Consider the following 19,584-nt stretch of genomic DNA (forward strand, 5'->3'; position numbering starts at 1 on the left):
CCGAATACGGGGAAGGTGAGCGCAGATGCACAGGACACAAGGTGTGTTCGTGTGCATCCACAAGGACTCTTGTTTTTTCACGAAGGGTACGAACACTGCGTCCTCACCAAAGCCGATAGCTTCTTCATCTGCAGGAAATCGGCTGCGACGTGGTTTTGGGCAAACGTACGTCTCCTGTTTTGCTAATGATCTTCTGAGAGGACAATTGAGACGCAATGTAGAGCATCTCCTCTTCACGCCGATGAAACGCGACTGAACCAAAACTTATTTGGCGTCTTTCGTCCTTCGTGCTGTTCAGAATCAGGTGACCTCAAAGTTTGCATGCGCAACGAACTCAGGTACGAAAGACAGAACGGGGACCGACGCTGCTACCGTCAGATCGGCATGCCAAAACAGCAAACGGGAGACCGAGAATGAGGTGCTCGGGGAAACCGTGAGACAAGCTTCCGGTTTCGACTCTTTAACTTCAGCATCTGGCATCGGTTCCCGCACAGCCCCCCTTCTCTGCCTGCATCGAGGTCTGCATGCGGCACTGCATGCATCGCAATGTGCAGGCATGCAATGTTGCACGCATGTATGCATGCAGGCGAACATAAATACATACTCACACAGGCACCTTGGCATTCTCCTACATGCATGTCTCTGTGTCTAGTCACAATTTTGGGTGTCGCGTGTCTTTGGTCCCAGGGTCTCGACCGTTTCTGTCGTGTGTCGGGAGGTACACGCTTGCAGTTTTCCGAATCAGCAGAAGGCTGCTCGACGGCACTTCCTTAGAACATTGCCTTCTTGTTTTTGTAGAAGATGCGGTCCTTCGAAGTCGCCCAGCGGCGCAGGATCCACACGCGCAGGAAACCCACGAGAAGCGAGACAGCCGGGACCAACAAACCGAAGAAGAACGGAGGAACGCGTTCGCTCTCCCTCCCCAGACAAGTTCAGCACGGTCCAGCGAAGGTCACAAAATGCATGGAAACACCCGAAAAACAGACAAGGAACTTGCTGTCATGACACCCAGAGACGGAGAGGTTTCCCGTCCGCAAGCCTCGCCACTGTGTCGTAAGTAGAGTCATCGAGACCGTCGACCAAAGCATGAGATGCGCCTTGTCTCTACTCCGATACAAAAGCATATATATATATATATATATATATATATATAGATAAATATATCTACATATATAGATATTTACAATATATTCAGATGCTGCATACATGCGTTCATACAGAGTCATGGATATATATATACATATAAACATTTATGTACTTACTGATATACATACACAAACACAAGTATATATATACATTTGGATGGAGTTGTAGTTGCCAGTGGTGGTTTAGGAATCAGTTTCATGTGGAATCTGTATCAAGAAGAATACGGGCGGAGTCCATTTTTTTCTTCAGCGCGCGACAGTCCATGTGGGGACTGAGTGTTCCACGTGTGTGTGTTTAGAATGGAAAGAAACAGACATGCACACGCACACACATGTCTTTCCTATTGCACGTCCTCCCGCCCCAGCGTAAAAAGCGCTGCTTGTTCTCTCCGAAAAAAATCTCAGTTCCTCCCTTGCTTTTTCTCGAAACGAACAGGTGTCTAAAGCCGAGAGTGCGACGAATGCGACGAATCGTGTCAACTTTCTTCACTCCCCGTTAGAGTTCGCCCGATGTGGGAATATGGGAATAGAGGAGTGATGGACGAATTCGACGCGCCTCCGTAACGCTTAAACACTTCGTAGGGATTAAAGTTACCTTTTTTTCAGCTTCGACATCTCTGAAGCTGCCGGAGTCTCGAGAGCCTGCAGCGGGCCTTCGCCATAACGTCGGAGTGCCTAGTGGAGCGGAGTCGCTGATACGGTGGTCTCGATCTGCCTGTAGGTCTAGAAAGCGTGGGAAAGTTGATCGTAGAGAAAAACTGACGATGTTTGGGCGTCTGTGCTTTCTCTTCACTTGCGTGGAAAGCTTCGTTTTTGAAGGCAACGCCACGTGTATGTGGAGTCGGCGAAAACAGCGGAGAAAGCGGTGCATATACACTGCAGAGCACTCTGAATGGGGGGGGGGGGGGGGGGGGGGGGGACAACTGTAGGAATTCACCTTTCGCGTTTGGCGGATTTGCTCGGTGTTCTCAGCTGCAGCGACAGAAACCTTCTCGAGACCCAGTTCTTTTGGGAGAGCGCCATGCCCTAATGTCAAGTAAACCCCTGAACGAAATGCAAAAAAAAGAGACGGTTATGGAAAGAGATGTGTAGGCAAAGCGCTATTCAGATGCGTACACACAGGTCTTTAGATAGATTAAAAGGTTGGCAGATGACGAGGAAGAAGGAGGAGACACTCAGATAAATAGACAGGAAACTAGATAAATACGATACATAGGGAGATAAGCATACAAGCAGGTGTGAAAGCAAGCAAATACGCAAACATTGGCAAAAAACTGACAGACTGACAAATCCGTGACTCTTTTGGCAAGAGGGTAGGAAGACACCATGAGGGAGACACAGCTAGGCCAGGACATCACCACAGGGACACGCGAGTGATACCTGTAATTATTTGGAGTACAAAGGTCATTGCAACTAAAAATCCAAAGTTCGCTGCGAAGGTGCCGTACCAAAATCGACAAGCATACTTGCATGTGCATGTGCATGCAAACACATGCACGACGCCGGGAGGAAAAGCGTTGCACCTGTGAGCGTCGGCTGTGTGTGGCCCATTTTCTCTACAGGTCTTGTGGAGGATCCACGTTGGCAACGCGCCTCTCCCCACTGGTCTCAGAGGCTCTTCAAGTTGTAAGACATTTTTTGCCAAAGAAGCGAACGCCTTCTTAACCTGAGCGAGGCATATTAGTCGAGTTGCACGTTTCCCCTTCCTCAAGCCTGATGTCTACGCACCACCATGTATATGATTATATATATATATATATATATATATATATATATGCATAGATGTCTGTATCTATGTAAGTACATAGAGCCTAGCATGTATACATGAGCACGCATATGTATATGTGCAGACATATCAATATGTATAGATAAAGATCTAAACATATATATATATATATATACAAATATATATATATATATAGAGAGAGAGAGAGAGGGAGAGAGAAAGAGAGGGAGAGAGAAAGAGAGAGGTCTGCACTTATGGGCAGAAGTGGGTAAGAACGAGATGCCCATTTTTACGGTGATAGTGTTCCCATCAAGAAAAGGGCGCAGCTTCCGTTAACTTGCGTGGGTTTGAAAGACTCGTCAAATTTCGTGAAGGCGGAATCAGCCTTCATCTGTCGTCCTATCCGCAAGAACGTTCTGTTCGTCATCTGTGTCGCTGAGTCTTTACGCGTTTTGCCTCTCATATCGATTCATCTGTCTATTTACGTAACTCCCCACAACCGTCTGCAACTAAATATCTCCATAGATAAAGACGTGTATGCGATTACAGATATATATATATATATATATATATACTTGTATATCACTTTATTTGGTGCGCTACATGGTTTCGCATTCTCAAGAGAGCGGAGGCACAAGCTCTGAAGAAGACGCAGTCGAATGTTAAGTAAGGATTTTCCCGTTCTTAACGCGTAGCGAATCTTCAGAAACCTATTAGAACTAAACTGCGCCTTCTTTTCGTTCCTTCCGCGCAGCACAAGCGCAAACATATGTCTGCACGCATGTCCATTCCTGTATGTAGATATATATATGTATGCATATAATGTGGAGACATGTCCTTGCATTTCCTCCCCCACCTTCATGTTTTCGTGGAAATTCAGCGTCGACGTGAGCGCGTCAAGATTTTTCTTCAAAGACCCTGGCGCAGAGGCTGTCTTCAGACGTCTGATAGCTGTGCAAGAGAACCTGCTTCCATGTCCACAGGAGAGACACACAAGCGGAGAAAGGTCTGGATTTGAGTGTTTTTTGTTGCAATTCTCCAGGTGTTTTGGCCCCGGCTGGCGACCTTCTTCTTCAGGAGCGAGGAGGGACGAAGAGGCTGTGCGTCGCGCAAAAAAATTAGAGAAAACGGCGATCCGTGAACGAAGAGAAGGCGCGTTTCCTTTTGCGCAGCGACGGGACGCGTTCTGTGATCCAAAATAGCCCTGATATGTTGCTGTCGTCTTCCGTTCTTCTCTTCCCATCGGCACTGTAGATTACAGACTCCTTGCATCTCCTCATTCACGCATACAAATACGTTTACATACACGCATAGTCGCATATATATCTGTAGATATATACATGCATATGGAGGTCTATACACATAGGTATTGTGTACACACAGTCATATTTAAATGCGGGAATGAAAGTCTATCTCCACGCATGCTTAGCGAAATCGCCTTGTGTTTTAATGTGAACGCGAGTTGAAGAACTGTGTATGGATGTGTCGACGAAATGAAGCCAGAATTTCTTCCGCGTCAGAAAAGTGCATCGCTTCTCGTCGCCGTTGGACTGGCGGGACTGCTCGAGTGGATGAGGAAACCACCACCTCTTTAGAAAGTGCACCGGCAAGCACGCGTGGAGAATCCTTGCGAAACGAAAAGTTCCTTAGCCGAATCGTCAAGAGCAGGTGTTTATCTCATTTACCCAAGAGGACGTTGTGATTCTCTTTCCCCGCTTTTCTGCGCTGGCTCATCTTCGGCTTGGTGCAGGCGAAAAGCACGACAGACGCCCACCGAGATTTCTCCTCGTACATCAACGCCGTGCTAGCCCATAAACCCATCAGGAGGAGACACGAAGGCGAACTTGTCACGGGAGCGAATCTGATGACGGCGAGACTTTCCGGCGGTGAGAGGAACTCTGAAGAAGCTTTATCCAGAGTCTGAGAATACACGAGAGAAAGACGGAGCGGTTTTAGATCCTCCACGAAGAGACGCACATATGTATACGGGGTGACTACCGCCGAAGAACAGCGGTGCACGCGTATTCCTATAGGCATTTATATAACTATATAAAAGTATATAGGCATCTAGATATATGTGTGGATGTGTGTATAGGACCGGTTCTGCGTAGTGATATGAAGTGTAGGAATTGGAATGCGGCTTTGTCCCCCTCTTCTCCGAATCGCTGGCCTCGCCCCCAACACAGACAGGGAAAGAGGTACACGGCACGGCCGCGCTTTTGCGAGTTCGATTCTTCAGGGGTGTTTGCGCCGACTTCGGCTTCTGCTGCACGAACGAAGGCCTCACCTGCTTCCGAACGCACCGGCGAAAACAGCCCATTTCTCCATATCCTCGCGGCTGAAAAGACCCGGGCGCGCAACGCGCGCGTGGCAGCCGCGTCGCATCAGGCCGCAGGTCGGTGTGTCTTCTTTTGCAAGACTCGAGAGTCTCGAGTCAAAACAAAACAGTGGAGTTCAGGCCAGCAAGGAGGCTGAGCACACTCGAAGAAAGGAATGTAGAGACGCAAAGATCGACGTCGAGATTACTGGCGTCGTCTGTATCTTTGTATATGTACATCTGCAAGCAAGTACTTATATGTAGTTATCGGGATGTGTATATATGAATATATGTAGAGAGCGCAAATGGGTAGGCGGTCTTTTCGCAGACGGAAGCACGGACTCGTCACCAGCATCCACTTCTTTTGGGTCTGCTTTGTATGAGCTCTCTGCTCCTATACAAATACGTATATATATATATATATATATATATATATATATGTTGCTTTGTGCAGGAAAGCACGCGTTCAAGTTTACATATCGATTTCGATGCGTATGTCTATGTGTGTGGCAATGCGTATTTGTGTACCTCGTTGTGTATATCTGTTTAGATCACCCTTTTCTTCCGCAGACGCGGTGCTTGTCATCAAAAACCAGTAAATGGGCTTCTTTCTTCTCCCGAGCCAACCCCCTGGACACGCTCTTTTCCCGTCTTGCCTTGCACTCTCTCGTAGTTTTATGTCTAAGGTCGCCTTTGGTCGACTCGCACAGCCCGTTTGCCTGACGCACAGAGTTGGTCTGGAGACGATTCTCGTATGTGGGCGTGTCTGTGGTGCTCGACCCCCGTTGCATGCGGTGGTTCGAATGTGGGAGTCTCCATTCTCCCTTCTGCGCTTTTGGCAGGATCGGGAACCCTCGCTGGCGATTCGAGGCTTTCAAGCTCTTCTGAGAGAAACCTGCCTCAGCATTTTGCTTCTGCTCTCACGTCGGCTTCTCTGAGACATCCCGGTGGAGTCCATCGCCTCATGAGGCATTTGAGCAGGTGAGGAAAGAAGAAAAAATACGAGCCAGCTCGGCCGTCGTCGTGAGTCCAGGAAGACAGATCGATTTGCGGAGGACGCAAGTGGGATTCGTGCGTGTGTTTCTGTACACTTTCTTGTAAAATACATGCATGGGTATGTATGTATGTATGTATGTATGTATGTATGTATGTATGTATGTATGTATGTATGTATGTATGTATATGCATGTACATGTTAAGTGTGTCTTTTTTGTATCTCTTTCAGTGGTGGGGTGTAGATTTTTCGGAGAAATGCAGAGATGTGGAGGCATTCGCATGTAATCACCTTGTGTGCAAGCGTCTCTGTGAACCCTAAACGGCTGGTATCGTGCTTCGTCCGGCGGCGCGCTGTGTCTCCAGAGCGCCTTCGCCTACGCCAAATTTCAATCGCGGGTCTCTCGGCAAACCCCGATGGCGGCTGTGACTCTCAGAAAACAGAGACAGTGGAAGAAAATGTCTCGCCAACAGAGGAAAAAGCCCAGATGAGACAGAGCGCATCCGAGCTCCCTGCGCGACTGCTGGCTTTGTCGGCGAAAGCTGTCTTCAGACTGTGGTTGGAAAGCAGCTCAAACACATTTCGCCGCCGAAACCTTTCTACAAATGTCTAACTGCAGACCTATGCATACTTGCCCAAGAGCTGTGATAGAACAGTGAACGTAGACCGAACCTATCCGTCTCTGAGAGCCGCTTTTTTTTATGCGAAAGCGGAAGAACAAATGAGGGCAAGGGGAAAACCGGGTTGCTGGTTTTGCGTCGATAAAGAGAGGACGCACGCGGACGATTCGCATGACGAGAGGGGCTCTCGATGCTGTTTCCTCCGAAAAAACCAGACAGACGACAGCGTTTGAGGAGGTACGTACACCTTCCTCGGGCCATTCCGTTTCATGAACGGGTTTTTGTTGGAGACAGAAGGGCCAGGAAAGAAGTGTTCGCGTCGGCATGCACCTTTTTCGCATTCCGCGAAAAAAAGGCGCACGCCTCGATTAGGCATCGCATTCGACAAAAAGCGGGTTGCTCCGTTAAAACGGGTGAAAAGTGCATGCCAGGCCTGGACTGGATCCGCCTCTTTTTTGCCTCCAAAGAGCGAAAGAAGGCGTCCACTGTAGGCTCCGCAGGAATTGGCGTCAGGGGCATCCCGTGGGATTTCAAGCCTTTTCCAGGGCTTTCTATTCTTGTGAAAAGCTAACGAACGGCCCTCGAATGCTAGGTCGTTTCGGACGCTTGTCTCTTTGCTCAGAAATAGGAACAAGGAGATTCATTCTGTTCTGCGCATTTCGCTGTCTCGATGCTCAGTTTGGTCGACTGAAAACATGTGGGAAAACGCGTGCTCACACCGCACACACGGCAAGGAGACGTCAAACGCTTGTCGATGGAAACTGCTCACAAGCAATGCAGGAGGTGAAACAAAGACCCACAAACGCGGTTTCTCCCCCTGACAGAGCAGTCCTTCTTTCATGAAGAGTCTCACGGACACCGTCGTTTCCCCCTTTTCTGCATCCTTTTCGTGATCCAGTGGGATGAAGTTCTCCGTTTCTCTTTCTCTGTGCTCTGTTTCTGCTCGTCCCTCGCCGCCCTCGAAGGGACGAAGAAGTCTTGCGCTCCTCACAGAAAGCTAAGTCGATGGGTTGGAACCTTCTGCCGCACAAGGCCGATTCTTCTGGTACTCCGCAGAGAGTCCAGCAATCATCCATCACACATAGGAAAGATCGACGTGTGGAGAGACACTTTGCAAATGCAGAAGAAAAAGGTCTTCGCAAAGAAACTCGCGGACACTTTTCTACACCTGGATTCACAAAAAAAAACAAAGAAATCTATAGACTTATTTATGTATGCAGATGCAGAGGATTTGTTAAAGAAGCTTGCATGCATGCGTTTCCGGTCACTGGTCTCTCTGGGGAAGAAGACAACCAGGTTTCTGCTTTCGCACCCCGCGGCAATCCATTTTGGACCAGACGCGGGTCGCACACATTCCGCGACTTCCTCCGCAACGCTGCCGCATCTTTTGCTCCCTGCATCTTTTGATGCATTTTGACGCATGCTTACTACCTGTGCTCATACATATATATTATATATATATATATGTCGCAGTTCCTACATATACGCCTTTTTGTGTGAAAAAATATAGATCTATCACTCCACATCCGGATATCTACGTGTAGAAAAAGCTTACTACCTGTGGCTAGAAGTATAGTTTCTGTATATGCCTAGATGTATGTATGAAGTGATGCGTCTCTGTGGTGTGCGAAAAAGTACGTACATCATGCGTCCACATTGAAGGGGTTTGGAAAACAAACTGTCAACTGGGGTGCTCTTCTTACGTGCTAGTGTGTAACGAGCACGTGTGCACGACTTGGTTACAATGAACAAGGGGCGGGAAGCTGCAAGTGCAAGGCAAAAGCGCTCTGTTCTTGTTCGACCAGAAACTTTCGTTTCCTGGAAGGGCGCCCTTGCCCGACAGATGCCTACTTTGTGCATCTGCCGATGAAACTTTCCGCTCATGGCAATCTGAGAACCAGTCAGTTCGCTCTGCGCAACTCCCGTGACACCACAGAGTCCTGGAGTCGGCCAGAGAGGCTCGTGGGCGATCCATAAGCCTGAAGCTCTCAACTTGTGGAGAAAATGTGAAACAAAGCCTGTTTCACTGTCGTGTTCGCCTCTCAAGAGGAAGCGAAAACAAATTTCTCTTGTGGCAACCGAAAAAGCGACACTCCGGCTATACAGAGCGCTGTGGTTACTTTTTTCTCAAACTGGCGCGTGCGAGAACAACTCAGTCGTTTCGTTCTCGTCTCTCGCTGCCTCCGTTTGTCAAATATGTCCCTAGATTCGCAACAAAGTTTCTCTGGAAGGCGTCTCGCGTTTTGTTAGTTTTATCATGCAGGCTGTTCCAGGTCCACAAAAACAGAGCCGGCGAGTGGGGGAGCACTCACGGCGAAAAAAATCCGAAAGAAAACTCAGAAATCCTTGTCCCAGTCATATTCATCTTCTAGGACAATCGAGTCGTCCTCGTCCAACTCGAAAGAGGACTGAAGGCAACACCACACCAAGAAAGCATGCAAACAAGCACATTCACTTCCACCCGGACTTCACAGAGATCAAACAGCCTCTGCTTGCACCTTACCTAAGAAATCCCTTTTGTCACAGGAACACAACTCCCCCTCCATACGCATATACGACATACACATATATGAACATCTGGGCGAGTAGCGACACGGGTGGTAGCTTGAACATATACACATACATGGGCACGCGTATGCGTATATACATATATATATATATATATTCTCTATCATAATACATATACCCATGCATATATATATATATATATATATATGTATCAATTTGTGTGCGTGTTTGTGGAACAAACTTGCGAAATTGGAGACCGGCCCTTCCAGTTTCCTACTTGTTCGGTATCTTCTGCGTAGGTTTCGCCTTTCGGAGCGAGCGGCGGCGCCAATCCGCGACCCGCGAGCTTGTCCCAGTCGAAATCACCGAAAAACGCGTGTTCCTTGATGTCCTAAAAAAAGCCAAGACACTCGAAAAGGAGTGTAAGTTAGCGCACCTTTCTCCGTATATAGGGCGACAGTGCGCACGGCATTCGCGCGCGCAAAATATATCAATATATATATATATATATATATATAGAGAGAGAGAGAGAGGAAATGAGGAAGAAGAGCCATTTCGGAAGAGAGATCTCTCGGCTTTGAGACGACGGGAGAAACGGCACGTTCCACACGGAGCGGTGCCGCGATATACACACTTTGCATGAGCATTTCTCTCAATCCATGTGTACGGCGCTCGGAAGAACGGCGCGCTCTCTCCACCTACTTTGTAGCCGTTGATGGAGCATCCGATTCGAACCTCCGGAAGACGACAAAGCAGTCTCTTCATCAAGTTAATCGCATCCTGGTCGGTGACGTAATGCGGGAAAACGAGCTTTCCTGGGAACCGACAGTGGAAAGGCACCAACGTAGACAGGAACGGCCGGGAAAGCAGCTAAGAACGCAGGTACGCGACCGTGAAGGAACGTGGACAGTGCAAAAAAACGGGAGAGGTGCGTGGAGACCCAATCCTCTTTCTTTTTGTCAGAACACAGCGGAGAGACTGTCGACAGAAGAAAAAACCAGAGACGACATTGCAAGACTCGGAACCTGTGCGAGAGCCAAGGCTCCCGCGAAAACACGTCGGCTCTCACCTGTGAGAATGTCTCTGAAGATTTCAAGTTGATCTTCTGCATCATTTCCAAACGGGAGGGGACCGCACATGAACTCGTAGAGGCAAACTCCAAACGCCCACGTGTCTGCTGTCAGCGTGTAGCCCTTGCCTAAAAACACACAACGCCAAAACCAGTCTCGCGTTTGCCTCGTGTTCCAACGTCTCCTCCGCGGACGAGGAGTTACGGTGGTTGCGCTGCCTTCGAATAACTCCAGTCATCGGCCATCTGCCAATGCTTGTTCTGCCGAGAACTGTTCACGCACATATAAGCAACTGCGTCGAACAGAAATAGATCCGCGTATACATATATATATATACGCATATATATACATATATATACATATATATATATGCACATGGAAGTGCATGCAGGGAGATATGCACGTGTGGGTGTGGCTATGCGAGCGCTGAATCTCACCAAGAATGACTTCAGGCGCCATGTAGTGGGGCGTGCCGACGAGGGTGTACGCGCGGCCTTGCATTTTTTTTGCACAGCCGAAGTCGATGAGCTTCACGTAGCCTTGATTGTCGAGGAGAATGTTTTCCGGTTTCAAGTCCTGCAAAAACCCGCGAACTCAAAAAAAGCATGAAGCGAGCGAGCGAACACCTTTCACCTATCCCCCGACACCCTCCACTACTACAAACCTGTACACCCATGAGCATATATATACATCTATATATGTGGACGTACATATAGATATATAAATGCAAATATTGGGACATGGAGGTGACACCACGGGCGGAAGTGTCGTTTTTTCGTATGTGCTGTTTTTCTGTCCAATGAACGAGCGCTTCGTTTCACCCTGTTTGCGACCGTGCCTCACTCTCCATTCCTTACCCGGTAAGCGATGTTTCGCTCATGGAGGTACTCGATAGCGAGGACAATGGAGGCGAGGTAGAACTGCGCCTGGGGCCGTGCCAAAAGGCCTAGCTTCCGGATTGCATCGTACAGCTCGCCTCCTGTTACAAGTTCCGTGAGGAAGTAGAGGAACTCCTTGTCCCGGAACGTTCTCACTGCATGCACAGAACACGAAAAACAGCGGTGGGCGATAGGCACCAGCACTCAGAGAGAAGGCACTCTCCTCCGGAAAGCAGTTCTCTGCCGCAGAGATGGACACCGGCGGTCCGAACCTCGACGAGACTCGGGAAAATGAAACGACAGAAAGGAGTTTTAAAAAGGGACACGGAAAGCTGAAGTGCCAAACGCAAGGGAGGAGCAGAACGTCAGGGAGCGTGCAGTTATGTTTGCTACGGGCACGTTGGTACATGTCTTTTTTTTGGGATCTAGGAGACCGGAGGCATGTGCGAAACATTAAATATGATCGAATTTGTTAATTGTTGAGTGTATTTAAGAAAAAAAATCCCTAAAAGTCTCACTTATTATAATGCTGGCCCCCACATCTCTTTCACCATGCCGACTGCGGCGCTGGCATTCACATGCGTCCATGCATCGCCCCATGTCAAGCATGCGTACATATATATATATATATATATATATATATGCAGATGGAAAGTCTCGAAGTTAAAAAATTGGAGCTAGAAAGAACGAGTCGGAAATCGATAGACATCGACGAAGATGTAACACCAGATAGGCATATATATATATATATATATATATGAATAGGTAGATCGAAGTATGTAGGTGCTTGTCCACGTCTTACCTAGCCGAATGATGAAAGGATGATCATTTTCGGCCATAATTTCTCTCTCAAGACGAATGTGTTGCTGCTGACTGAGAGCAATGACGCTCCTCCTCGACACACACTTGAGCGCGTATCGAATGTTTGTGGGTACATGGCGAACCAGCTTGACCGTGCCGAAGGTTCCTACGAAAAGAACCGCCATAAAATAAAGCGTTCCGAATCGATCATTGCAAACTGCATGCATATTTACGTATTTAGGTGGAGACACAGGTTTCAACAGCTTTTGCGTTCTGTTTTTTCTTCCATACGCCCCCTAGCTTCTGTAACGATCTGTCGCCGATTCAAGCTATACGTTCGAATGAGCGGAGAGCGCCGGCAAACGAACCCGACTCTAAGCCGCACAGACAAGGAATCCCAGAAAAATACTTACCCCTGCCGACAACTCTGACAACTTGCAAGTCCTGGAACTCGACCTTGGTATCTTGCATTCGAATTCTCTCTTCCAAGTGAGCAAGCATAGGGCCCTGAAACAGGAATTCCCACAAACCAGAATTGCGCGTCAATCGAGACATGGCAAGGTCTCGCTTTTCTCCGCATTCTGCGGGCCATCCGCGTACGCGGTTTTTCTCCGTCCCAACGCGTAGGTGCGTCAGTGCATCACCTCTTTCTATTGCACGGCCTCTCCCCCAGCTGCCAGTGCTCGACTTCATCACTTGTGCATTCCCGTGCACGTTCATACGGGTGCTCACCGAGGAGGAGTTGAAAAAGCATAAACGGAAGGTTTTTCGTGGAAAGATGCGTCTCTTCCGAAGGCCAAATCCGACGCTTTTCGGTTCACACCGCCCCAGAATGCTGATCCCCATTGGTCGTCCATCTTTCTGCGTGCATATCTGTCTACTCTCCGATGGACCCCCCTGTTTCTCGGCCGCTATCCTTTCGGCTCTCTCAGACGCTCTCAAATGCTCTTCCTTGAACTTGTCTCTGCGGATCCATCTTTCCCCCCACTTCGTTCCTTATCCCTTTCCCGAGTGCCGCTCTCGAACAGTGCGCGCGTACCTTGATGATCTCGTTGAAGACCGACTTGTCGACAACCCAGAGATCTACGCCCGCCGAATTGGCGCACACAGACGCCGTCCGAGGCTCGTCGTAGAGCAACGCTCTCTCTCCGAAATAGTCATGCCGGCCCAGCGTTCTCAGCCGCTTGCTGTTCTTCAAAATCGCGACTTCGCCCTAAACACAAAACCCATCAGACGCTTGACCTTTCCACGCATGTATGCATGGCTCAGGCGCGAAAAATGCGGAAGGCGTCATGCGCCTGCCTCTCGAACCGCAGCCCGCAGATCGCCACGTCTCAGGCACACAAAAAACCCGTCATGGCAGCGCTCCCCCCGACGCAGCATTCCCGTGCACGCCTCGCTGCGCAGTGCGGAGAGAACAAGGGTCAGCGCATTGGGCAAAAGAGACAGTCGGAGAGACACTCCGTGGTCGCGGGTGCAGGGCTGCGCGCCGAGGCCCCGCGTGTCTGCGACTCTCGAGGCTGTGGGAGAAAACATAAAAGCCGAATCGCGCGGATCAGCTGGAACCGAACCACGGCGTCTTACCGCTTTAATGATGAAGAACCGCGTGCCGCGCTCGCCCTCCTTGATGATGTACTCTCCTGACATGTATCTGCCAGGGGCGCACGCAAAAACGACAGGGCGAGAAACCGTCACGCACTCGGCTCGTGACACAAAGGCAAAAAGAGCGACAAGAGGGGAGACGCGCAGAGAGTGAGGCCAAGCAGGAGACAGCGCAGCAGCGCCGTCCCCCTTAAAAAGAGAAGAGAAACAGGCACACGTGCATCTGGCGAGCATACCCGCTTTTCCTGTGCAAGCGATTCGAGTGCTGGCCTCACCGGACAGTCTTGAAGGCTTTGATAAGCATGGTCATCTGATGGTCCGACAAATATCTGAAAATGTACATCTTTCGAATAATCGTGCGTTTGTTGTTGAAGTCGAGCGTCTCGTCGATGTCTTCTCCTCCCAGAGTCGCCGTCAGCACAGACGACGTAAACAAGGCAAGCTGAAAAACCGAAACAGGAAAAAACGCGCCACCATGAAGACACCGCCTTCTCGCAGATACACACTTACACCTATGTGCAGATGTCTACACCCTGAAATGTTAATGCCCTGAGAGGTGATGTGCCACGCATACTAATATATATATATATATATATATATATGCATATATTCAACGATTCACATGTGTACATACATACATACATACATACATACATACATACATACATACATACATACATATTTTTATATAAATATATATATATATATATAGAGAGAGAGAGAGAGTATGTGTATCTGTGTAGGTGTGCGGATTGGCGCCAATGTCTCTGTTTCTTCGCTTACCTTGCAAGGACCGACGCTTTTGACGTAATGGTTAAAAGGTCGAGTTGGATTGAGGACGTATTCTTCCCCAAATGCTTGGCCGCGTTTCAGCGTCGCCGTCAGTTTCCGCTCTTCCTCTTTCGTCGTCGAATTTTGCACGTAGGCATACACAGATAGCTCTCCTTCGAGAACAAAGAAGAAGCGAATCCCCTGAGACACCGGCACAACGTTCCAAAAGACGAAAGATTTTTTTCGCCCTGAGACGCCACCTGCCGGCAAGGAACGCATCTCTGTGCCCCGCGTCCCGGCGTCCTTTCCTTTCGCCGCTCCGAGTTTGTGGATTTTCACGAATTTCCAAGTCGGAACCTCTTCTTCGTCTGAGCGGCGTTCTGCCGGTCGATGCGCGTTTCCAGATGCATCTGTGTGCGCGAAGATGCGGAACTCAAGAGCTCCAGTTCTTGTGACGTGTGCCAAGACACACGTGCACTTCCAGGTGTACACACGCATGCGTGTCCATCACGTGTCATGTGCTGCGCGTGCGTGTGTGAAGAGCATTTCAAGTTCGCGTGTGCCTTCAGGAAAAGCCTGCGCAACTTTCCGTATCGGCACGCATGTGCTTTTCTGCTCACCTTGGTCTTGTTTTCCTTGTCGAGAATCACGTAGTCTGCGGCGTAGTCCTTGACGACGGCGGCCTCGATCAGTTTGCTCAGCTGATCTCCCTGGAACAACTCGTAGACTTTGCTTTGCTGGAGCGCCTCAACCATGATGTTTCTGAAGAGGACGTGCTGGAGGTTTCCGAGCACCCGGTCGAGGAGTTCTCGGCCAATCGAGACACAGACCGTGAACTCTTCCGCGGTGATCGTGGCGCTGCGAGGCTCCTTGTACAGCAGTGCACGTTCTCCAAAATAGTCGCCTTTCTGCGAGAAAAAAGAACCGAAGCGCACCAACGAAGACAATGGCCGTCCACGCCCCCTTCTGGCTTTAAAAACTCTCTTCTGCGTCGTTCCCACGTCCGCCTTGAAACGCGACCCCGTCTCTCCGACTCGCGCCTCCGCAAGAAAAAAAACCGTCGGTCTGCAGTGCGTGCCCGCCGCATCGCGCGCGTTTCTGCGGTCTGCCTGTTTGGTGGCGCGGCACTCCGCTTTTTCCCTCCTTGCGTGCAAAATCTCTGGTCTCACTACCCCCCCACCCCCCCCCGGACCCGTTCCCCGCCCTCACCCTCAGAATGCGGATTTCCTTGCCGCCGATGGAGACTTTCGCTTTGCCGCTCTTGAGGATGTACAGCACGTCCCCGGCGTCGCCCTCTTTTACGATGGGCTGTCCGGGTTTGAAGTTCTCGACGACCAGCGCGTTCGTGATAACATTTTTCTGCGCCTCGGTGAGCATCTCGAAGAACTTCACGGATGCCAGGAACTGACGATTCTCCGCAAAGTTGCGGCTGCTCAGCTGCTTCAGCGTTTCTCTGCAAAACAGGAAAGCACGACCGCTCGTCTTGCATGAATCTCTCTCCAAACACAGCGAAAGGCGGGAGTGGACGCGAAAAAACGAGACAAAGAGCGACGCCCTCCGCAAGAGATGCGCTGCCCAAGCAGTCTCTCTCTCGCACAGCGCTTGGGTTTCTCCGCTGTGTGCAGAGAGAGGAGTCGCCATCTCTGCATCTCTCCCACAGCTGGTCCTCCCCGTTCGTGCCCCGCATCTTCCTCGCCCTTTGCAACTGTTTCTATCCCTCCGTATTGCGTCCTCAACGCGGGCTTGGGCACAGAAATCCGTGATCCAGAATCCGTGTCGACGCTCGGACACGTACCTTTCTGTGTTGTATGTTCACATATGCATGGCCGTAAACGGCGAGAAGTGTAGGTGGGGAACGGACGTTAGCGACCGATATCGAGACCAAGACACAGACGGAGGTAAAAGAGACGAAAAGAGAGACGCCCAAAGGTGCGTGGATATCGGGACCAGACACAGAGTCGCGTCATCAAGATGGAGGCTCCTTTCCGTTTTCTTCGCACCTGAAAGTGTGACGCTGGACACCCCACAGGGCGCCTTCAGTGGAGCTTGCGACGACCGTCGCAGATCTCTCAGTGTTGTGGATCAGTGCGATTTCTCCGAAAGCTTTTCCCTTGTCCATCGCGTTCACGCGCTTCTCGTTCACCAGCACATCGAACGTCCCGCTGTGAATGATGAAGAAATAACTCCCTGGAGGGAAGACAAAGCCGAACGCGCGAGTCGACAAACAAACATGTGTTTGGAAAAACGTGGAAAAGACAGGGAATTCCCAAACCCTCCAGCAGGCAGAGAGACACGTTGGCGCGAAACAGCCTCAGCGGCCAGCAACTGCGACCCGCGTCTCCGAGAAGCAAAAAAGAACTCAGCAACTCTCTGCTTAAACTCACCGGGTTCGCCCTGTCGGGTCACCACATCGCCTTTCTTGAAGGTGAAGAACTGCATGGCGACCGCCAGTGCGTCGATTTCTCCTTCGTTCAGAGAAGAGCACACGAGGTTCGCCTTCAAACTGTCGCGAATCAACGCAAAATCAGCCGGCGTCTTCTCGCGGTACGCGAGATGAGCCTGCAAAAGTGGAGACGGGGAAAACAAAGTAAAAGGTCCATGACACAGTTTTGAGGCGACGTCCCCGCGAGATTCGCTCACGGCCAAATTGTGCTCCAAACTGTCTCCACACATCTACGCTCTTGACACGAGCGTACGCAGCTGTACATGTGCGTGAAAATGCAGTCAACACACGCGTTTACCCCACCGTGTGCTGGCTGTAGGTGTAGTCCTGCTCGTTCACGTACACGCGCACTTATCACTATAGTGATACAAATATAGACAGCGATATGCGTAGAAACCCGTGTTCACTTCATGAAGTGTGAGTAGGGATAAGCCTATGAACATGTCTACAAGCACTTCGCATATGCTGCGTTTGAAGCATGAATGGAAGGCGTTGCGAAAACGACTTACGCTGAGTTTCTCCTCCTCCGTGTGACAGTCATCCTGTTTCAAAATCGCCTTCTGCGCAGGTTTCCGGTCCCCGCCACTGCAGACAAAACAGTCCAAATCGCTTTTCTCGCCGAGCTGTCCCCCTGGATGTCGCCCGAACGGAAGCCCCTAGAAGAATGTTGCAAATCGGGAACGAACGCCCACCAGAGACCCCACAGAGATGGCGCACTTATATGTCCACAAATTTCATACAACTATACATATATATATATATATAATGCATATGAGTATGTATGAGCGTGAAAGCGTAGAGCATTCGTTAACACACGCGGAGGGGTAGACGGCGCGTGAACGACGCCTGCGATAGCAGATAAAAAAAAAGCACACGTGGGAGCTCCAACAGGGGGGAGGCCGAGAGCCTCCTCGCTCGCCGCGTTCGAGGCGTCGAACCCACCGCAGGTCTGGGTTCTCATGAAACGTGTCTGGGGAAACGCGGAAACTTTGGAAAACGGGATGTAACTCCAGCGACTGAAAAGCGGCGTACTGTTTTTCTTTGTGGCTTTCATGGACCTCGGCAGTTGAGCGATCCTGGTTCGGCACCTCCCGTTTGAGGTCGTCGCCGCGCGCGTCTCCCTCGGAAGTCGCTGAAGAGTTCGACATTCCTGCGCGCGGGTCGGCGTCTTCCTTCTTCTCACTCCGTGCACCGTCGAGTTCAGCCTTTCCCACTTCCTGTCCGTTCTCTTCCGGGGAACTCGCGTCCTGTGCGGCCTCCAAATCTGCTGCGGAAGTTCGCGCTCCGTCTGGCCTGGAGACACAGAGAAGAAAAGATGACAGATAAAGCGGCCAGGGGTACCAGTAAAACCGCGTCGAGGAAAACACACACAGCACAAGAGAGAGGTGAGGGAGAAGGGAACACTGTGGAGAGACTGCCGAGCGACACACAAGCATCAACGTATCGATGTGCGGACACGAGAGACATGCATCTTTCGGAGAAGACACGCGCGAGGAGACGGACGCGCTTTCGGCCTTGGCAACGCTTGAGACAAAGCTCGCCGCAAATCTCTCTTCGAACGCGCCTCGAAACTCTCGCCAACACCAGCCTCTCGCGCCCCAGAAGTATGCCTACTACCCAGCGACTGGCTGAGTCGCCTGCCTCGGGTACGCCCTGCCTCGCCACAGTCTTCAAGTGTGTCTTCCGCTGTCTCAGCCTTTTCCACTATCTTCTGTTCTCTTCGCCGTTTCCACTGTCTTCTGTTCTCTTCGCTGCGTAGAGTGTCCGCTCGTGTGCGTCGCCTTCTTTGCCTCCACTGCCCCCACTCTGTTCGTCCCTGTCTCCGTCCTCTCTTGCGCGTTTTCGCCTGTTCTTCTCGCGGCCTCCACTGCCTCCCGCGTCGGCTTCCGCGCACTTTTTTTGTCCGGCTTTCCCCCGCTCCGTCACACCACCTCTAGTTTCTGTCTCTGAGGAAGAGGGTGAAGAAGAGAAGAAGAGCGAAGAATACAAAAACGGAAAGAGGCTGAAGCGCACTGGCGGCTGTCGCCGCGGCTGCGGCGGCAGACACCGCGCCGATCGTCAGGGCGGCCGAGATCTCCCTGTGTCGCTTGTTGAGACCCGCCTTGCCCACAGCCTCGATGTTGTCTTCAGATTCTTCAGTCCTCTTTGCATGTTGTGTCTCGCCGTTCTCTCCTTCCCTCAGACACGCGAGGCGCGTGACGGTGCGTTCAAAGGCCTCCACGGCAGATTGCAGAGACCGCGAAGACGAAACAACCGCTTCGTCCACTTTCTCGTCCTTCTCCCGCCCCCTCTCCCTTTCCCCAGTATCCATCGCGCGCGAAATTCGCGAGTGAAGGTTCGCAGCGCGTTCTCTGCGCTTTCCTCGTTCTTGCGCCCTCCGAGTAGATGCCACGCGGGAAGGCCGTCGCCCGTCCGCATTCCCAGAAAGGCCCGCTTCCCACGCGTTTCTTACACTTGCCCAGCAACGCGAACTGGCAAGAGAACTCGCCGGGTGTATCTCCAAAAACGGCGTGGTCGGGGCATCCAGTGCTTCTGCGCTCCGCGACGGATCGACGGCCCGCCGCGATGGAGACAGAGAGCGACTGCGTGTTTTTTCGCGCTGAGACGGAGAGGAAGGAAGGCGCGACGCGGAAGAGAAACTCCCATCCTTCGCTCCTCTCTCCGGCCCTCTTCCTCGCCCGAGAGAGGACCGAAACGGAGATCGCATCC

At 50.7% G+C, this 19,584-nt stretch overlaps 1 protein-coding gene across 1 annotated transcript; it reads right to left on the reverse strand.

Annotated features, from left to right (window-relative positions):
• Nucleotides 1-9,138: 9,138 nt before the first annotated feature.
• NCLIV_055260 (putative AGC kinase TgPKG1) lies at nt 9,139-19,186 on the reverse strand (the record flags this gene model as incomplete). The annotated part of the gene is made up of 19 exons (XM_003885080.1): nt 9,139-9,210; nt 9,588-9,701; nt 10,013-10,125; nt 10,380-10,508; nt 10,818-10,956; nt 11,238-11,413; nt 12,061-12,225; nt 12,473-12,566; nt 13,099-13,272; nt 13,644-13,710; nt 13,937-14,103; nt 14,445-14,633; nt 15,053-15,340; nt 15,642-15,885; nt 16,433-16,619; nt 16,817-16,991; nt 17,385-17,531; nt 18,059-18,168; nt 18,889-19,186. 19 exons carry the CDS (start codon nt 19,184-19,186, stop codon nt 9,139-9,141), a joined length of 3,048 nt encoding a protein of 1,015 aa, XP_003885129.1.
• Nucleotides 19,187-19,584: the final 398 nt, after the last annotated feature.

Source organism: Neospora caninum, chromosome XI (genome assembly GCF_000208865.1).
Source record: "Neospora caninum Liverpool complete genome, chromosome XI".
NCBI classification, from domain to species: Eukaryota; Apicomplexa; class Conoidasida; order Eucoccidiorida; family Sarcocystidae; genus Neospora; species Neospora caninum.